At 40.3% G+C, this 20,933-nt stretch overlaps 1 protein-coding gene across 3 annotated transcripts in view; it reads right to left on the reverse strand.

Annotated features, from left to right (window-relative positions):
• The window catches only part of GRIN3A (glutamate ionotropic receptor NMDA type subunit 3A), a 154,347-nt gene that overhangs the window by 38,434 nt on the left and 94,980 nt on the right, over positions 1-20,933 (reverse strand). For 2 of the 3 annotated variants that reach the window (XM_058523678.1, XM_058523676.1), the window contains 3 exons: positions 19,387-19,532; positions 15,251-15,366; positions 6,744-6,895 (listed from right to left, as the gene is read on the reverse strand). In XM_058523678.1, coding sequence (XP_058379661.1) covers positions 6,744-6,895; positions 15,251-15,366; positions 19,387-19,532 — 414 coding nt within the window. Of the gene's footprint in view, positions 1-4,253; positions 4,631-6,743; positions 6,896-15,250; positions 15,367-19,386; positions 19,533-20,933 lie in introns of those variants that run through there. The other variant, XM_058523677.1, reaches the window with a different exon arrangement.

Consider the following 20,933-nt stretch of genomic DNA (forward strand, 5'->3'; position numbering starts at 1 on the left):
ATTGAAAAAGGAAGGAGTGGGGATGAGAGAGGGGCAGGAGGCTGTTGGGAGGTGACCTAGTTGTCAAGAGCAGAAAAGACTACATTTAGGCTCACCCCTCCCCCGCCATACCATTCCCTTTGGGATTTTAAAGATACACTGGACAGAATATTGACCACCATTGAAGCTTCTTGACTTGTGTGATCTCTTTGGCTTTCAATGTAGACTTGACTAACCCTGCTCACCCTCCCCCAAAAATTAACAGAGGGAAGAATGGATCTGTCGTGAGAAACCCCATTTTCTCAGTGAATAAATATTAACAGGTTTTGTACTAGATGCGCCTTTTGGTGGTGTGGGGCAGTGGTGAGGGATGGAGAGCCCAGATTGGAGGCCAGGCAGTCAGTTCACTGTTCTTCTCTGTGGTCAGGATCCACATCTTCAGCTAGCTAGGCCGGGATGCCTCTAAATGAACCTGAATCCAAAATATAGATTCAACTGAGGCTCAGAGAGAGTAGGTGATTTTCCCAAGGACATACAGCTGCCTCCTCGCAGCAGTGGTAGAGCCAGGGTGGTCTGACTCCCAAGGCAGGGTGGTTCCAGTGGACCGGGTTGTGCTTCTCTCTCCTTCCCCGCCAGCACAAGGCGCGCTCTCTCCCTGCAGGCTTCTGTCTGCGGATGCAGAAGTTGCCTGTTCTCAGATGATCAGGCTGTGGCACTTTCCTCTAGCTGGCCCCATCCCCCACTTCACCTCCCATCAGGGGCTGTGCCGGACATTCTTGTGCCCTTCTAGATCCACTCTCCATCTGTCTCTATCCTGCTTTGTGCCCTGGGGAGGTCCTCTATGGACCACATTGACAGGCTTCCTTGACCTAAGGCAGCGGTAGAAGATGGGAAGGCAGGAGGAGACTGAGGTGGGGTATTTATTCCCTGGCGCTCTCTTGGCCAGGTCACTGTGGGTTGGCTATGTTCCTAACCAAAGCCCACAGCTCCTGTCAGAAAGCCCTCTGTTATGCCTCCCTGGGTTCCGGGAATGGCCGTCTCCACTTTTCCCCTTGAGCCTAGGTGGTAATGGCTCGCTTGCTTTACCTGCCCTGGGGGTGCCGACCCATTTCCGCAGGTTTCCTTAAACCACACCTTTGCAAATAGTTTCTCCTCAGACTGTTTGAGTGTGCTATCCGTTCCCTGCCAGGACTACTGTCTCCTCTTCCTTCTTGACTATTCCCAGTTGGTTAAAAGGCACATTATTCAACCCATTATTTAAAGGAGACTTTCAAAAAGAGGTATCATCATACATCTTAATAACTTCTCAAAGAATTTTGAGAGTTTGCTAAACTGTGATCTGCTGCCTTCCTTTTCCTGGTTTGCAAAAAGCAGATTTCACGAAACTGTTGCTCTGGAACTCTTGAAAAAAAAAAATTACATTTTTTTGCCGAGTCAAAGGAAAATGAAGGAAATTTAAAGGCTGCCACATGTTTTCCTCAGTGGAATTGATTAACAATGAGTCTACTGTGGGCAGAGGCACAGTTGTGCCAGGAGGATCGTGAAGATACATCCGAGGTCAATTTAAAATTCCTCTTTGAAAATGGCCAGAGTTGGTCTGCAGAATCGATCCTGCAATTTCCTTGGTGACTCTGGGGAGCACATAAAGCCCTGGAATTCAAAAAAAATGAGTTTGTCCTCCAGAGAGACTGCAGTTTGACAGCTCTGGGGTTGCCAAGAGATGAGAGGTGAAGAGGTCAACGTTCTCATGGGGGACCAAGTATTAATGTCCAACTGCCAGAAATTGGGGTGAAAAGCATCTTTTATGTCATGTTGCTAGGTGACCATATCATTCATTAGCCAAACTAGGATATTTTTTCAGAGTTAAGGGGTTTTAAGAGTAATTTCTGTGGCAATATACATAGACTAGGACTGTACCTGGAAAATGGGAGATCAGGTCAGAAATAAACAGAGGAATGTCTCCTCAAGAGCGCCTGTTGGAAGAGGTGTCCTCCAGAACACACCTGGTTTGCTACATTGTGCCCTGCGCCCCTCCCCCTGGTGGGGGGTGAAGGAAGAGGTGCATGTTCATTAAGCTACCATTTTATTACTCCTCACAAGAGCCACTGAGGTGAGGAAGGAGCTGAGACTGAGGTGAGTTAGTGATCTGCCCAAGGCAAGGGGATGGTAGAGGCAGGCTGCAAATACGGCTTGTCTCATTTCAAAGCCAGCCCTTGTTTCTCTGCACTAACACAGCCCAGCAGTGGATGACATTTGAGGCAAAAGGATGGCAAGCAAAGCACTAACAGGTGTGCTTCCTTCTTCCAACTTTTTCTGAGAAAAAGAAAAAAGAAAAAAAGCAAGTGGAGACGCATGGATTGAGCAGAGGGAAATCCAGCAGGCAGAGGGCCTTCATAGAGGAGATTGAGCTCAGCCAGGGAGCTGAAGATTGGTTTTAGTTAATTACCTTCTACCTTTAGGTTCAGGAGAGTGACATCCTGAAATTCTGTCTCAGATTCTTCAAAACAAATATACCAGTCAGTATACAAGGGTATGTAGTGCTTTTAAATGCACACAGGTGAGCATCATTATCAAGCACTTTATTATTTATGCCATAGTGCAGACCACCATGAGAAAGAATAGCTTCATGTGTGTTCATGACATTCCTTGAGGCTGGGAGTGGCCCTCCGATCTCTACACACACACGGATGTTATCAGAATCTTTTCTGTCTCTGAAGTTCCAATTAAGGATACACCTCTCTTCTATTCTCCTCATCCCTACCCCATCTCCCTTCCAAATTCAGCTGACCTTGGAGGTGGGCCCAGGGTTGTCTTAGCAACCATAACTTGATCTTGATGTCAGCCTCTTATCCAGCGGCTTCCAGCTCACTATATCCAGAATTTCCCAAATGCCTCTCCCCTGAATTTGGCCCATTCAGATCCACAGTTGAGGGGGCCAGCTCTGTGGCGCGAGCAGTTAAGTGCGTGTGCCCCGCTGTGGCGGCCAGGGGTTTGATGGCCCGCATCCTGGGTGCGCACTAACGCACTGCTTGTCGAGCCATGCTGTGGCTGCATCCCATATAAATTAGAGGAAGATGGGCATGGATGTTAGCTCAGGGCCAACCTTCCTCAGCAAAAAGAGGAGGATTGGCATCGGATCTTAGCTCAGGGCTGATCTTCCTCACACACACACAAAAAAACAAAAACCCACAGTTGAAAAAAAATTGGTGTATTTTGTATGCATCATTGGAACAGTATGGCTCTTGCTGATTATTTGTTTGTTTTTCAAAAATCTGTTTTCTTTTTTGTCCACACTTAATTTGATTTTGTTTGAAATTACTGATAAATCCATACAGCCCTGAAATATTTATGTTGAAACCTCATAATCCTGAGGAACATAGGTGACCTTGTGGTTATCACATTTGGGTATAGGCTTAATATTTCACAAACATTATCTGACTTAATTTTCACAATAAGGTTGATATTATCATTCCCAACTTGCCAGAAGCTGAGGCTCAGAATGGCCAACAAGCACTGTATCACATGGCTGGTAGAGTTCAAACCTGGAACTATCTCGAAAGCCCATGCTTTCAACCATTATGCTATACTGTAAAGAATATTAAATATTCTTATCTTGGATCATATAAAGGGAAACCATAATCACTGTATCAAAGCTGGGAGGGCTCTTGCAGAAATCCGAAGAATTCATTGTATAGATGACTGGAGGTGGATAGGAGGAGAGAGGAAGCAACTTTCTAATCTACAGAGTGGGTGTAGAGGAGGTGGTTGATTGCCTATTCAGCATCCATTCTCCTGTCTCTTCCTTCCTAAGGGAATCCTGTTTTTGTTTAGGTCTTCTCTAGGTGACCATACATTTCAAGGGAAGACCATCAGTCCTAGGGGATGAGTCATGATTGGCCTAATCCATCATAGTGATCTCACTCCCCTCGCCATTGATTGGCTTAGACATGGGCAGATGATACAATTTTGGCCAATGAAATATGAGGAAATCTGGAGGGCTTCTGGGAAGGTTTCCTCACTTCTAAAAACAGCTGCAGGAAGACACATGAAGATATCTATGAACCCCTGGAAATTCTTTTGATGGAGGGAGAAGATGTGTTAATACTTCTATTATTTACTATTTACTGTGCCAGGTTTCTTACTAGGTCTTTCCATAAATGATCTCTTCTTAGAACAAAATGGCAAGGCAGGTTTTATCATATCTATTCATGGATGAGGAAACTCAGACTTAAGAGCAGTTAAGTCATTCAGTTAATTGATAGAGCCAGGATGCAAGTCCAGAAATGTACGGCCTCAAATTCATCATGCTTTGTGTTAAATACTTTCACATTGGAATAAATAGATTTATGTTAGTGGTTGTGTTAGTCTCCAAAAGTATATTCCCTTCTATGTGCCCAGGTGGATTTGGGTTCTGAGTCTGCAGAGCTCTGCGCCCTCAGAGGCTTGCCTTAGGAGTCCGATGGTCCTTCCCGCTGATATCTCTGTCTGATGGTCCTCTGAAATGGCAACAGCCTCGAGGTGTGCATGTGATCAGGGAGGTGCAAATCATTCCATATTGCTGGTTTTGGTGACATGACTGGGAGGCTCCTTTTGTCTCATCTAAGGTCTTGCTGTCGACTTTGAATCGCTTGGAGATTTTGGCTTGAATTAACTGTGGTCACAAAAAATTTAAGCAACTTGTTTGTTTGCTTTCTTGGCTGAATTAATTCAGCTGGCCAGCGTAAGCCTAATTTTATTTCTTTTAGGAAAAGTCATGCAAATCTCTCCAAATAAAGATTAAAATGCCTGGCTTACAGGGTTATAGTGAGAACCAGTGAGTTAATGTCCCTAATACGGTTTTTGTCACATGGTAAGAAACAGAACTTGCTAGTTCCCTAATTCCTCATTTTCCTCTTTGCTTCCTTTAAACCTTTGCTCTGTGAGATATAATATGAGATTATAAGGGAGATATGAGTCAGATTGGATCAGGGACCATGGGCAGGCTCTGAAGAAGACAGATCTCAGCTGAGAGTTTATCATGAGAAGGCACTAGCTGGGTCAATGTCAGGGGGAGACTATTTGAGGAGGACGATGCAACAGCATGTGCCAAGACCCCAAGGCAGGGAAGCTACTGGGGTATCTTCATCTGAAATAACCATTGTGGAGGGGCTGTAAGGAGCCAGGAGGAAGGTGGCACGAGATGAGGCTGAAGTAGGCAGAGTCAAGTCCCACAGGGCATTGTAGGCCATGTTCAGCATTTCAGATTGTTCCTTAAATAACATGGGAGGCCACTGCAGGCTTCTAAGCAGAAGTGATCTGCCATGTGGAAAGACAAATTGGAGAAAGGCAGGCACGAAAACAGAGAGACCTGTTAGGAGACTTTTGCAGAGGTCCAGGTGAGGGATGATGTCTTGGACTAGAGTGATGACAGTGGAGATGGCAATAAATGGGCATATTTGAGATATAATTTATAGAAGCAAAAGATATGGCTTGTTGATGAATGCAGAAGGTGAGATGTGGGAGGCATTAAGGATCCCTGCCAGTTTGTGGAATGAGTAACTGGACGGACAGAGGTGCCATTACCCCAGATGTGAAGCACAGGAGAGAAAGCAGATTTAGGAGAGAAGATCAAGGGTTTAGTTTTTGACAAGTTAAATGTGAGATGCCTGTAGGATATTCAAGTGGAGACGTCAAATAGGAAGGTAGATATATGGTTCTGGAGCTCAGAAGAAGAATATGTCTTGAAATACAAATTTCGGAGTTGTTGGCAAATAGAGGCTATCTGAAGCCATTATTGTTGGCTTTGGATTTGTTTTTAAATAGCAGGCTGAACTTGTACTAGGTTATTGGGCTTCTCTTTTAAATAATCGAGCCTGTGGCTCTTGTTACACCTTTAGCCTCTTATCTTAATCATCCAATTTCTGGCTCACTTTGCAGGTTTCTTTCTAATTACACTGTCAAGGCAGAGCATTGCAATAGAAAGACGTAGATTCTGACTATTTGCGTGCCTTGGGCAAATCACTTAGGATCTCTGGGTATTAGTTACCTATCTGTAAAAGAAGGGAATTGGTTTTTTGAAGTTTAAAAAATCTCTGATTCCGTAACCTAAGAATTACTGGTTAAGGTATGTCTATTTTTCTAAACCCACAAAGGATTCATCACTGGACCACTGGGAAGTTAGCTTTGATTAGATCTTGAAGGATATTGTGAAGTCCACATCCTGACTAGCAATTAGCAGTTAAACCAAACACCGTGCATGTCAATCTCAGATACTACTGCTGTAATTCAGAACATCCTTTCTTTTGCACTTGTGGATATAGCATATAAGGAAAAAGTAGAAATTCAGACATTCACTCATCAAAATAGCATCACATTTAGGGGTGTGGTGGTTAAGTTTGCGAGCTCCGCTATCACGGCCCGGGGTTCGCAGGTTTGGATCCCGGGCGCAGACCTATGCACCACTTATCAAGCCATGCTGTGGTGGCATCCCACACATAAAGTAGAGGAAGATTGGCACAGGTGGTAGCTCAAGGCCAATCTTCCTCACCGCCCCTCCCCCCCCAAATAGCATCACATTTAAATCCAAGACAAACTTGTCTTACTGCAAATTCCTATAGGAATGGGCAGTCTTCAGGTGAAGTTAGGAGTAATCCAAATATCATGGTGAGTCCTAGTAGGTGTAATAGCCTGGATTATTGACCACAAGACACATATAACAGCATTTCCTTGTGTTCTTCCAGGTAAAGCTGTACAAAGCGTCAACATGATCAGCACTTTTTCCTTACCTCAGTGACAGCAAAACTCCTCTTGGCACAGGGAACCATCTTGTACCACTTGTCATGCAGCACATCCATAAACCCATGTGACTTGTACTGACTGATTAGCTCGGATATATTGGAGGTCAGTGGAGAGCTGGGTGGGAGACCAATGCCATATCCTAGGAGAAAAAGGAATCTCAGATGAGTTTTTCACCTGAGAGCTTCCTAAGAGGTCGCCACCACACTTGTGTGATGTTGCTGCCAGACCTGGTAACAAGGGTATGGCGAACTTTCACCATCTTTCCTTCAAAGGACTCAAAGGTGTCCAAGGTATGATTATCTTGGATCTGCTGCCTCTCTTAGTAGAAGAGATGAGTCTAGAAAGGAGAGGAATGGGCTGTGTACTGTGTACCAGTGGCATATTATATTCCAAGGCCTTCTGCCCTTCCCTTCAAGATGTTCCTTAGAAGCCAGCTTTGAAGTCTTTACCAGGGCTAGGATTCCCTATCCACTTTTCCTAGAACCCCTCCTCTGGACCTTAAATACACAAAATTGGATTAATCGTAATCTGTGGTTTATGGCATACTCTCATCATTGGTCATGCGTGACCCTCTTTTATTTTGTTTATTTTTTAATAATATAGTGAGACTATGTAAATATACAATATAGCACAAGAACTAAAACTTCAACAAAAACTTGTCAAAAAAAAGGAGTCTTGTAATACCAAGTGTTGGAGAAAATGTAGATCAATAAGATCACTTATACATTGCTTGTGGGAATGCAAATTGATATAACCACTTTGGAAAACAGTTTACTATCATTTTGCACAATTGAACATTTGCATCCTCTAAGACTAGCAATTCTAAGTACATTCCTAAAGAACTCCTCCACATCCATAGCAGGAGGAATGTACGAGATTGTTCTTAGAGGCACTGTTCATAATAGCAAGAGCTGGAAACAACCCAAATGTTCTTTGACAAGAGAATGGGTAAATAAATTGTGGACTATTTACACAATTGGAATATTATATAACGTGAAACATATGAACTAGTACTACATGCAATAATATGGATGATTCTTAGCAATACTGAGTGAAAAAGATCAGTCCCAGAAGATGACAGCACAAATCCATTGTGTAAGTGTAAAATCATTCAAAACAAAACAATATATTTTTAGGAATTCATATGTAGGTGATGAAGGTATATTTAGAAAAAGTCAAGGAAATGATAAACCAAATACCCAGGATAGTGGTTATTCAAGGCAAGAGAGGCATCAGAAAGAATAAAGGAGGAGCACAAATGTGGATGTAATTTGTTGTCGGAGTTTTATTAATCAGCTTGGACTCTCTATCCTCACTCCCTGTGTCTTTACTTGCTTTCCAAACTGTTATAATATTGTTAATCTCTTTGCTGAGCCATGTGAAAGAGCTAATTAACTACATTTTGTCTTTATCTATTGGATAGCATGGTCAAAAAAAGATATTTTGCCCTCAAGATGATTGAGGAAGATAAATTAAAAATACAGCTAGTTCCTTTTTCACCAATAAAGACTAAAAGGCTGTCAAGAATCCAAAGATACTTCATGGAAACAAATACCTGCTGTAATTATTCTATCTTAAAATTTATTTCCAAGGACATTAGTTTTTGTTCCTTTTTTTATTGCAGATACACAAATACATTTTTTAAAAATATGAGGCTTGAGATGTGCATATAACCAATAAAAGAGAAGAAATAAATAATGCAGAAAAGTTTTTGAGTTTTAAAGAGCTGTATATTTTTTTCCCCTGATAATTTTGTTTGTTCCTTAACAATGGCGAGTCAAGGAAATGATGACAGCGTCAAGAGCATGATTAGAATTTTCCATTCAAAGAGCTATTTGGAGTGTCTGTTTTGTGCCTAGTAGTTTGGTTTGAAAGGCAAGACTGACAATAAAAGACTTTATAAGGGCAGCCTGTTCTGCTGATGTTATCATTAAATAACATTTTTTAATAATGAGTAACTATAAGGAAGTAACCAGTTTTCTTCAGCAACTTTTATTATAATGAAGGCTATTGACAAGTCAGTTGCACAGACATTCACTCAGTACTTATTTACATGTCAGGCACAATAGTAGTCATGTATTTAATAATATTCACTGACTTACTGACTCATGCATTCATTCATTCACTCATTCATTCACTCAACGAATATTTACTGAGTGAATAGGCCCTGTGTTGAAGGGTCAAGATTTAGCAGTGAACAAGTGCTCACTTATATTTAGCAGATATGGTCCCTGCTGTTGTGGAGTGTACACTCTATTAGGGAGACAGATATTAAACAATGCACTACATAATGATTATTTCATTACAACTGAGATAGCTGCCATGAGGGAGAAGAACTGGAGCTATACGAACATATGGTGGGAGGACTTGGAATGATCTGGTGGGAGTGCGTTGATGGTCAGGATAATTAGGCCAGGTTTGCTGAATATTATTGTATTTGTCCCCCGAGGTAATAATTTTCAACAACAACAACAACTTCTAATATTTGTTGAGGGATAACTATACACCAAATACTGCTCTATAACAAACTTTTTACCTACCTTAGCCCAGTTTTGTAGATCATGCACTAGACTAAGATTGTGTACTAGATTGTGGCGTACAGTTCAGTTAAATCACTCTGGGACTCTAACAATAAGAAGTAGAGCATACTGAGCCCTACTGTACACCAGATACTATTCCACAGGTGTCTAACCTCTATATGAACCAAGCAGAATACATATTACTTAGAGACTTAAAGATCAAATAAGTAAACTGCCCAAGTCAGAGAAAGACAGCTTGTAGTTGGCAAAGCCAGCATTTGAAAGTAGGTCTCTTTGAGTCTAAAACCAATGCTCTTCCTACTGGATCCATTATAGCATGTGACCAAGGCAAGGGAATATTTGGCCTATTTCCTCCCCTTTCATACAGGCTCTATAACTATAATCATATTGATGTAATCTCCCCACACCAGGCAATTTGGTAAAAAACCCACAATCATCTAAACTGGTGGTTTGTTTTCAGCAGACACAAACCTATATCATTCATGGGCAGATTTTTTTGTTAAGCTTTTCAATAAGGTGTGTAAATGTAGTGTAAGTACAGCCCTAACTGGTATATGATTATACATATATGGGGAAATTAACTAGCAAAGACCCTCCCTGACTATATTGTTTCTCCTAAAAAGCCTCTTAAAGCCAATAATTCCAGCTCAGGTTAGCGTAATACTGGCAGAATTGTTTTCATTTGATGAACACTTACTGCACACCTATACATCTATTCATTAATTCCACGAATGTGTTGAAAGCTTATTCTGTGCCAGACACTCCACCGAGTGCTATGGAAGTTACCAAGGTAAATTAGACACTGAGTGTATCCACATGAAGCTCATGGTGGCTTGGGGGAGATGAGGCATACATAAATAACTACACCATATGGTAGGACGTTACAGGACTTCTCTTGGAAAAAAAGATAGGTGAGGCATAAATTCAAAAAAGGTAAAATATAATGACTAAGAGGCAATGAGGAGGATGGATAAAACTCTGTGGAGTTCAGAGGAATGAGATTACTACCAGATGAGAGGATGAGAGAAGCCATCTTACATTGATTCTTTTTTTTTTTAATAATATATATGTATATTTTTAAAATTATTTTATTGAGGTCATATTGGTTTACAACATTGTGTAAATTTCAGGTGTACATAATTATATTTCAGCTTCTGTATAGACTGCATCGTGTTCACCACCAAAAGTCTAGTTTCCATCTGTCACCATACATATGTGTCTCTTTATCCCTTTTGCCCTCCCCCACCCCCTCTGCCTCTGGTAACCGCTAATCTATTCTCCTCATTTATGTGTTTGTTTATTTGTTTATCTTCCACATATAAGTGAAATCATATAGTATTTGTCTTTCTCTGACTTACTGCACTTAGCCTAATATCCTCAAGGCCCATCTATGTTGTTGCAAATGGCACAGTTTTGTCTTTTTTATGGCTGAGTAGTATTCCATTGTATATATATACCACATCTTCTTTATCCATTCATCTGTTGATGGGCACTTGGGTTGCTTCCACATCTTGGCTATTGTGAATATTATTGCAATGAACATAGGGGTGCACGTATCTTTTTGAATTAGTGTTTTCATGTTCTTTGGATAAATACCCAGAAGTGGAATAGCTGGATCATATGGTAGTTCTATTTTTAATTTTTTGCAAAATCTCCATACTGTTTTCCATAGTGTCTGCACCAGTTTGCATTCCCACCAGCCATGTATGAGTGTTAGATTGATCCTTGATACTGGTATTTTTGGTAGATGAGACAAAAATACATGATAAGAAAGTTTAAAAATCTTAAATTAATACTTATAGTAAGACTACATATTCTAAGAATAGAATTTTGGCCCTACAACAAAAGTATTAAAATTGCCATAGGGCAAAAGCTATGTTGAAGTTGCAGAGACATTTATAAAAAATTGCCCCACGGGAAATAATAAATATTAAATAACTCCACTCCATCATGTCAAAGTTAATTTGCAACTGACTGCTAAAAATAGATAAAATGTCCTTTTTAATTTTCTATTTAATACATATATTGAGTATTGATATTTTAATTATTATTAGCATTAATAATTATTTTTATTAGCTAATTAAAACAAACTATGCATACCGAACAAGGGGAGAAATAGGAAAAGAAGTTATGTGATAATTAGAAGAGGTATTTGTTAAAAGACATAAAAATCCATTTTATTCAGAAACGTAAAATAGTAAAAACCTTGAAGGTTTCATTTCTGTCCTTCTCTTTATCAGTTGCTTTTCAAATTTGATTGTGTTCATTGGTCAAAGAATTCTTATTTTTAAATTGCTGACTCAACTTAGCAGCCTGAGTTGCTTTCATTATCATTAGAAACGTGGCTTTGCAATAAAGATGAGGTTGACTATTTCGTGGTTGATGGATGAAGCAAAATGGAATCCTTCAACCCTAAAGATGAAGGCATCAGGCGCCCAGGAAATTGGATATGGCTTAATAGCCCAAGTGAATAATTTTGAGAATAGAATCCTGATCTTTTCCCCATGGATAAATCAGCTTTACTCAGTTAGGGGTGTTGGAAATATATTTTGGCTAGAAAATGTATAGAAATTTGGAGACTAAAAGAATCTTCCTGAAATGTGGTTGAAAATAGATATTTTGAAAATAAGATCTCAGATAGGGTTAAAAAGCCTTCAAGAAGAAAGATTAAGTCAGTTTTGCAGTCTGTCCTTGGGAATACCCTATTTATCTGGGGCAACGGTTGAGAACATATTGTAATAGTGCCAACTATAAAGAAGACTTTAAAAATGAGTGTCCCTTACCCCTAGCACATCAAAGCAGAGAGAGAAGTGTGTGGGAGAAGCTGAGATATATGAAGGCTGTCTATCCTGGGATAATTCTATGGTGAATTGGTCTCAATCTATTAATTCAATATACTGAGTAATAATAATTTATTGGACACTTACTATGTGTTTGTACACGCTTGCATGTATTATTTTACTTAATCTTCACAACAACTCTATCATAGAGATACTATTCATAAACCCATTATGCAGGTGAGGAACCAGAAGAACAGATTAAGTGACTTGCCCAATCTAGCACCCTGAGTAACAGCAACTCTACTCTACTCCAGGCACTCAGACTCCAGAGCTAGTGCTCCAAGCACTGTATTAAGTAATTAGTGGAAAGCAGGTAAAAGAACAAACTCAAAAACAGGCAAAGGTCTTCAGCAGAAAGGTCACAAATCATTACTCTGTGGTTTCATTACTCTTTCCTCTCACTTGACCTTTATTGTCAGCTAACTCCAATGCATAAATTTAGGACACGTATTCATTTATCTCAACACTTCTGTTTTTTCCAGAGCACAAAATATGTCTTTGTGCCCCTAGTGTGTATTATTTAATATGATTAAAGACTTGCCGCATGCTCTTGAATTCTTAATGGTTTGGGTTTGCTGTGCCGAGTACTCATGAAAAGGTTTCGAACTCTGTGTGGAGCCACTGTCTCTCATTTGCCTCACTCTTACCTTGTAAGCCTAAGTAAATGCAGAATGGTGTAGCTGGGAGGGGCATTTGGTAGTCACCATGAGTTGGTGTTGTATCAATACTATAGAGAGCCAATGTACCTTCAGCATGAGGAAATCAATGGACTCTGTTTTCCCTCCTAAATTCTCTAAGTCATTTAAGCACCAGGGAAAGTATATGCAGACTATCAGGGTGCTTTTGATTAACTACATTAGTAAGTGAATTAGGTACTTATTTCACGTCTAACCTAATGAGTTATATAACAGGTAATACATCACTTATTACATAACTGTTATATGCCTAGCATTGTACTAGATCCTGTGAAAGGATACAGATGGACACATGAAACATTCCTGTAAGATAAATGAGTAAGAATTGTTCATAAATTGCTTTGATGATATTTTTATGCCTGTGAAGTCTAAATAATTAATAATAAAGTCCACATATTCATAAGTTCAAGAAACCTACATGTTGTGAAAGAAAAGCATATATTATTTTTAAAATTTTCATTGAGAGAAATAGTCTCTAACAATCTATGAGATAGTTAACATTTTTTAATAAAAGCAGCAATCAAGACCTTTACTAGTATCTCTATCATATTGTTGTTTGTAACTTTATAAGTAGCCTCCCTTTGTGTTTTACCAAGTTCTGTTTTTAGGTTGTGAACTCGTTGGTAGGGACAGTACAGAATTCAATTTTCTGATTTGCACCTCACCTGGAATAAACCAGCAATGTTTTTTTTAGAATAAACCAACAATGATGAGAATGCTCTCTCTGTTCAAATCAGTCTTTCTGCTCTCTTGTAGACAGAGTCTTTTCTGCTCTCTTCCACGCATCCCTTTTGAAAACAATGTGGCGTCTGGAGATGATGGGAACTGTAAGACCCTAAGTCTCATGAGCACAGATGGAAACGTAAACAGGAAACCAGTGGGGAGTTAATTGTGTGGCATCTGGCACTGGGGTCCAGCAGAGGCAAACAAGCCATTTCACCACTGCCTTTTGACAAGACAGGGTTGCCCCCTGAAGACAAAGGTGGAAAATGGAGTCCCTCATTCTTATGCCCGCTACCAATGATTCATTGTTAGTAGCTGCTAATGGCAGTAGGGACCTCAATTACCCAGTGTATCTAGGACAGAAAAAAAAAGTAACATCCCTTCCATATCCCCAGATGCCACAAAAATGGGAATTTTTCCATTATTACATAAAAACAGGGTTATATAATGAATGTTCTTTTGGTTCCAGCTTTTTCTTTTCTTTTTGTGCCTTTGCTATCTCAGACTGTAGTCTTAAGAGAAGACTACTACCATGAAATCTCTCTCTTCCTGAGTTCTATCCCTGGTTCAGATGGAGGTCACTTTGCCTGGAGAGGAGATTGATTTCTCTTAGGAGAAGGCTCGAAGAAACAGCATCAGCCGTTATGTTCTCATTCATCACAAAAACAAAGACTGAAGTAAAAAAATGTGTTGATGTGTTTCAGGGAGACAGCGACCCACTGTGGGTGGGAAATTGGAATCGGAATAGTCTTGATACACCAGTTAACATACAGGAAAGCAGAGTTTTCTGGAAATAGGACTTGGGCACCCCCATGGGATTGTTTCAAGTCAAAGTGTTTTCTGACAAATGAGCATGGCTGTCTTGAGAGCAGCATGTACTGTCAGAGAAGGGAAGCTGGGAATTGGGAGATGTGAAATTTGCTGGTTCAAACTATCAGCTCATAAATCAACTGTTGTCCAGAATGAAAGGAACGACTGACAAAGCAATCCTTCTTTGGTTCTGAAGTTTGATTGATTGGTTGATCAAGCTGGAAGCAAAAATTTGCTGCCAGTGGGGGGAAAGGCAAACCTGAGATCCCCAATAAGGATTTGTTTAGGACTCCTAAAGGTTACTGAGCTACAGAAGGAGATGTTTATTTCTACTTATTTTCCAACTAGTGGAAAAACATTTATTTAAGAACCATGAGATTTGGATTCTAATTCCAGTCTTATCATCTAATTGTGCGATTATGAAAAAGTGATGTAATGTCCTTGGGCTTTCTTGTGGATAAAGTGAGTAGATTGGCTTAGATTAACATTGGGTCCTTCCAGTTGTAAAATGCAATCGTTCTAATTTTTGCATCAGATTCATTACAGGACTTGGCCATTAGAAATGCAGATTAAGTTAAAATTGGACTCCCCTTTTTACTACACTATGCCACCACTCCAGGAGATCTGAAGCAACATCATTTGGGTAACAACAATGTTTTTTTGGTTTTTGTTGTTTTTCTAACAATTGGGTAAATAAATGTTTGTGGAATAGGTCAAAAATAAATTCCTAACTTCAGCAACTTAATAGCTAAGTGCTTATGAGTTGAAAATGAAAACAAAGGGTGATGAATAGCTCTTTGCCTCTGACTTTGGTATTTGTCACTTGCTAGGTTGACAAACTGAGCACATCCTGAATAGAAGGGAATCAAGAGTGACTGATTAATACCTTCTATGGCAAATGGCTTCCCCACAGTTAGAAGTTTGCAGTCAGCATCTACTGACACTTCATAATCCAGAAGGGCTTTGTCCATGATGAAGGCGTCTAGTTTCTCTGGATCATTCCTATATTTAAGACCAAGAGAAGAAAAGTGAAAAATGATTCATTAATGTACAGGAAGCACTAAGGCTGACAGCTGGCTTTGTTTAGGGGACAGAAACCTGGACACTGAGGGCAGCCCAAGCTAACTGGCTGCTGACTCAGCCTTGTTGACATCTCATTGACCTGTAGAGAACAGACCAGGGGAAACAGACACTCTTATAAGAGAGCATGATGTCTTTCCAATGGGTTTATCTACCAGGTTCTTTCATTCCTTCTAAATCCAACAACAAAGCCAGAGTGACTCTGAATTGAACGGGAAGGTCCATTTCTCTTAGATTAACTGAGCTACTTCTTTGCACTAGGCATCGTATTTATTGCTCTCCATACATTTTATCACTCGTAATGGTCGTGAGGTGGGTCGTATTATCCTATTTTAACAGGTGAGGAAATTGATGCTCAGAGAGTCGAAGTAACTTGATCCAGGTTACACAGCTAGTTGTTGGGGCCAGGTGGTTTCATTAATCAGTATGCAGAAATTCTTATTTCTTTCTGTCATAGTCACTATCATATTCTTTAGAGATCAGGCATTATTTCCTATTTAGGAGTACATATTAAGGAAATGCAAAAAAAGAGATCTAGTAGTCCTAGTGAAAAGGGAGGTAAGGTCTCTTTAAAGTCCATAGGCTAGCATTCAAGAAATGGAAGGGGAAGCATATGTAATAGACCTTACCAATCTGATTTATTAATATGTCTCCAAAGATTCATGTTTCACTCCCATCCCAGGAGGCAGTTCAGGCAAGAACCATTTAAGGTAGGTGTCCCTGGACTATATCAGTGAATTGGATGTGGTTTGGGCTCAAGATGCCAATAGATACCTTGTGCATCCTTCGTGTGTTCTCCCCATTTTTTGAACATAGGCTCAGAGATGGTATGGAGGAAGGGTATGTCTCAGCACCGGCTGATCTCCCCCTTACAAAGGAGGCAAGGAAGGAGGAGTTTCAAAGAGAACTGTTTAAGATGTATGCAATGACTCTTGTTTTCCATCACCTCAAATACTTTTTGGAAAACTGTAGGACATACATCCATTTAAAAAAGGCTTTCCGACCCTCAGGGGATCCAAAGAGCTCAGCAAAGAGAACAATTCTTCTCTATTCCATCTGAGCTCAGTCATTTCTCTCTTAGAGCCAAAAATGAGGCTGTTGGACTTCAATACAGAGGAGTGGCCTGTAAACTCAGAGGAGAACATGGCTAGTGCCCATCAAAAATCTAAAAGAGAGACACCCCTACACACCTCTAAGATTTGTCGTTGGGCAGGAAGTACATCTTTACATGGGTGACTTTGTCTGGGCCACACAAGGACACAGAGCAAGTAGGTCAACTCCCCTTCTTGGTGCCAATGGCCAATGACCTGCTCTTCCAGGAAGTGAAATAGCCAACTCAAAGCACATCCTCTTTTCCAGGGGTATTGGATTTAAGTTACAACGAGGCCTATGTTTAACTTTAACCAAGATGAAAACCACCTCTCAGCTCCACAGCTATGGGAAGTTTCAGAAAGGGTTGGGAATGTGAATTGTCTTCTAGGAGCTGATGATGAGGAACCTCAATGGAATCCTGGCAATAAAATAAAAATCAAGCTGAAAGATCTTTCTCCAAAGTTTTACTGTCACAGTAGCAGAATGTACCTTGGGAGCTACATAGCAACAATTTACCATTTACCAATAACTTGCCAATATCTGTGGTGGTAATAATAATAAAAAGGTGGGGGTTCAGTTTTTCTAACCAGTAATTCCTCAGGTCCAGTCTCAGTGGTTTCCTTAAATAGCTACTCCTGATTTTGGGCTGCAAAGTGAAGTTAGCTACGACAGGTCTCTATTGTATAGGAATGCAAGAAGCAATTAGCTCACAGTCTTCCATGGGGCCCTGAGTCACTGGTGAGGAAGTGGCCACTCTGACCCAGGTGTGAGTAGTTTCTAGACCAGCTGAATCATCCTCATAGCTGGCAGGGCCTCCAGTTGTTTCTCCCATTTTAGAATCATGCTCTGTCTTTTTGAACATTCATTTAATAATACATATGCCATAAAAAACAGTCTATATAGACATACTAAAATTAATACTTTAATATGGATTGATTTACTGGAATACTGTCACCTCGGAAAGTAGGGCCCTGAGTGAGTAGAACAAAGCTCAGGGGAATTTTGGTGGGAGAAAGGAAGGACAAGTTTAAAACAGGAAGCTGTCTTGTACAGGTGACTTCAGGGGTTGTGCCCTGCAGGTCAGGGCTCTGGGGTGTCAGGGGGGCAACATGAGCACTGTGGCTGCTTGGAGTGATGGCTAAGAGCATAGGCGGGACTCGGTCAAAAGTGGAGAGAGAAGCCCAGAGACAATAAGTGAGGGGGCATTAATGATAAGCTTTGCTATATTCCAATTTCACCTCCATCAGTGAATCACCTGCGGAGCTTGTTAAAATGCAGATTCTGGGATGGGGCCTGAGAGTTTGCATTTCTCACAAGCTTCCATGCTAACTGGAACATAGACCAATCTTTGAACGTCAAGGACCTACTATTCTGCTATGGTTCCTAGACTAGCCTGCAGCAGTGGCTGGATTCTAGAGACCTGGTTCTAGTCCTGACTGTGCCGCTTGGGAGCTGTATCACCATGGACAAGTTGCTTGTTTGGGGTCTCAGCTTCTTCATCTGTGCCTGCTTTTCTAATGATTTCTTCTCTCTAGGCTAGAATGGGGCCAGGTCTGAGCATAGGAGTGTTCTCAGCTGAAGCCTCCAGAATAAATACATACCCTGAGTGCTGAGGGGGAACTGCAGCAGTGGCTCATCTTATCCGTTTCACACTGCCTGAAGAGCCCGGTCTGTCAGCCATTACTATCTAGGTAGGAGCCACTGCCATCTTCCTGACATCTTATTCTCTCCTCAGCCATGAATTTGCCTGAAGGAGAGAATATTGAAGAGGAGCTGGGAGGCAAAGGAGCACTGAACTCTGTGTCAGAGAGGGGTTCTAATGTTTTAATGTTCTTGCAAAACCGAAAGTGCCATTTCACAGTGCTTAAACACCAGGTATAACTTTGCAAAACCGAGAGCACAAGGCTTCCTCTCTAGACTCTAGTTAAAAGTCCATAAAATTGTTTTAGGGGCCTTTTACTAGTGCTTTCGAGAAATACAGACCCTGTATGTCCCATGAAATTATTTATTTCCCTTCTTTCTTAAAAAAGAATTTGAAATGGCAAGTCCTGCAGTCTACTGGGAAGATTATTGTGGTTGGCCATAGAGAAACCAGTTTCCTGATGCTGCACGATTCTAGGGATTGGAGGTTTGAATGTATGTCATTGTCCTAAGGTCATCAGGGAGGAGGGAGAGGATTGCTCACCCTCAGGCTATGGTGCTTACCAGGAGCCATTCATTCCCTTCTCCCAGGCAGACAAGATGAGCAGATCCATAACTGCGCCATCCTCCTTTGCATTCAGCTTCACTGAATTACAGGCTCTGATAATCTGCCATGGAGGTGTGATTGCTCTTGATTGCTTCTCATGAATTCTGATGAGAAGGATGCAGGCTTGGGAATCACTGTCTTTTATTTCCTTTCTACAGGAAATCTCTAAGATAAATTCCATATCCTTGTGGCAAGAGGAGACAGTCCATGGGCTTAGAGATTCACTGTGAAGGAAAGGGTTGCTTTGGGACACTTTATCCTCTGGCCACATTCCCTGAGTGTTTGATCATTTCAGCACCATTGTTTTCTCAAGTGATGTCAAGCCAACATTTCCTTCCCCCACCATCTGCTACACTAATGACCCCACTGGCACTTTGAGCAAAGCTACTGCCAACTTGGGACTATGCAGGTAACTAGTAATCAGGTCACATAATTAAATGCACACTGTTCCATATTGCCTTCTGGACCTCACACAGTGTGAGGTATTACTGAACACACAGTGGGTATATTTAGCTGTCATTTAAAAAAACCAAAACACTACACCAGTAACTAAGACTTCTCTTTCAGTGAGAACTTTTTGGACCCAAGAGGTTCACACTCACTTTAGATATTCCACTCCATTGGGGGTGGCTGGTACATTGTATCTTCTCATATACTCATGCATCTCTGGAAAGCTTTGCCTCACATAATCTTCAGCACTGCTTTCCCGGACAGTTCCAAAGCGGAAGCCTTGGGAGGGATGATGTAGCTAGGAGGGAGAAAAAGAAATGTCTTCAATATAAATTATTCTTAGAATTAGTTTTCAAAATTTTCCTTTCCCATCATTCTTTGGAATCTAGTAATGATTTAGAATTTTTCAAACACATGTGGTCATAAATATGTACACAGAAATGTGCAGATATAGGTACATGCTCTTTCGTATCTCAACTTTCACATAAGTGTTCAATCTTTGGAAGCAAATGGACAGAAACAACAGAAAATACAAAACAATTTTCTGCTTTATATTGAAAACCTATCAGAATTCTTTAGAAACTATAAATTGGCATGCAGAATTGGCCTCATTGTTATAAATTTCACATCAAAGTATCAAGTTAAGATAATAAATTAAAGATTGTGCTCCTCCTTGGTTAGAACTACGCAAAAGCCAAGATAAAACCTTGCATCTTGAGATTGAAATATACCCGACCCAAAGCAGTGAATACATCTTTTATGTTTATCTGTCTTTATGCTATATTATATTTTAAGTGTGTTGAATTTATTTTTGGTGTTATTATGAAATGATCCCTTTCTTTTCAATAACTGCATTATCCAGTGCTGAGTCATGCTGTATATTTGCTTAAATGGAATGAATGGAATGTAAGACAATTAGGAGCAACAGAGAAGGGTAGCTGGAGTAAACCCAGTAGTCATAGTTCTCCAGGATGCAAGACCTCACAGTGAGGAGAGGCAGTACGCTGGGAGTTTACAGAGGCTCTGTATCACTGAGGATAATAAAGACACAGCATATAAAACATTAGTATTCATTAAAGTTGTAGAGAAGTGTTAATGTAGAATTGAGACTTAGATTATTTCAAATATAAGAATGAACTGAGATTGGACCATCTTATGAAAATAGTTGAATATCCTGTAGTCAGCCGTGTTTTAGTGATTATACTTCTCCTCAATGGTTACGTTAAAGTTTTTGCATTTTTTTATTCTGCTTCACATTAACATACTTGATATCATTGGTTTTGACCTGAAGCCCTGGGGACAGAAATCCCTGGGTGGGGCTTCATGGAGTTTTTAAAGCTCATGAAATTGTAAGCAAAATTTTATGTAAATATGTGGTTGTAATTTCCTTCTGTGAGGGAGATAGTGCAGAGTTTAATTTTTTTAAAAATTAGGTTTTCAAGTTGTCTACAACCCCAAAAGGTTAAGAACTCCCTATTCACTTATTCAAGGTAACAAATAACTTATATTTGAAGATGAATTAGTTTTGCCACACACTAAAGGTCTAACAATATAACAATAGTTAAATAAATTATATGGCAATCTTTATAGAATGTTATGCAGTATAAATCATATTTGCAAAGCACATTTCATAAAACAAGGCAAAAGCCCATATGACAAATGGAGAAAAAGCTTTTGTATGGCACGATCAAAATTAAAT

Source organism: Diceros bicornis, chromosome 28, assembly GCF_020826845.1.
Source record: "Diceros bicornis minor isolate mBicDic1 chromosome 28, mDicBic1.mat.cur, whole genome shotgun sequence".
NCBI lineage: Eukaryota > Metazoa > Chordata > Mammalia > Perissodactyla > Rhinocerotidae > Diceros > Diceros bicornis.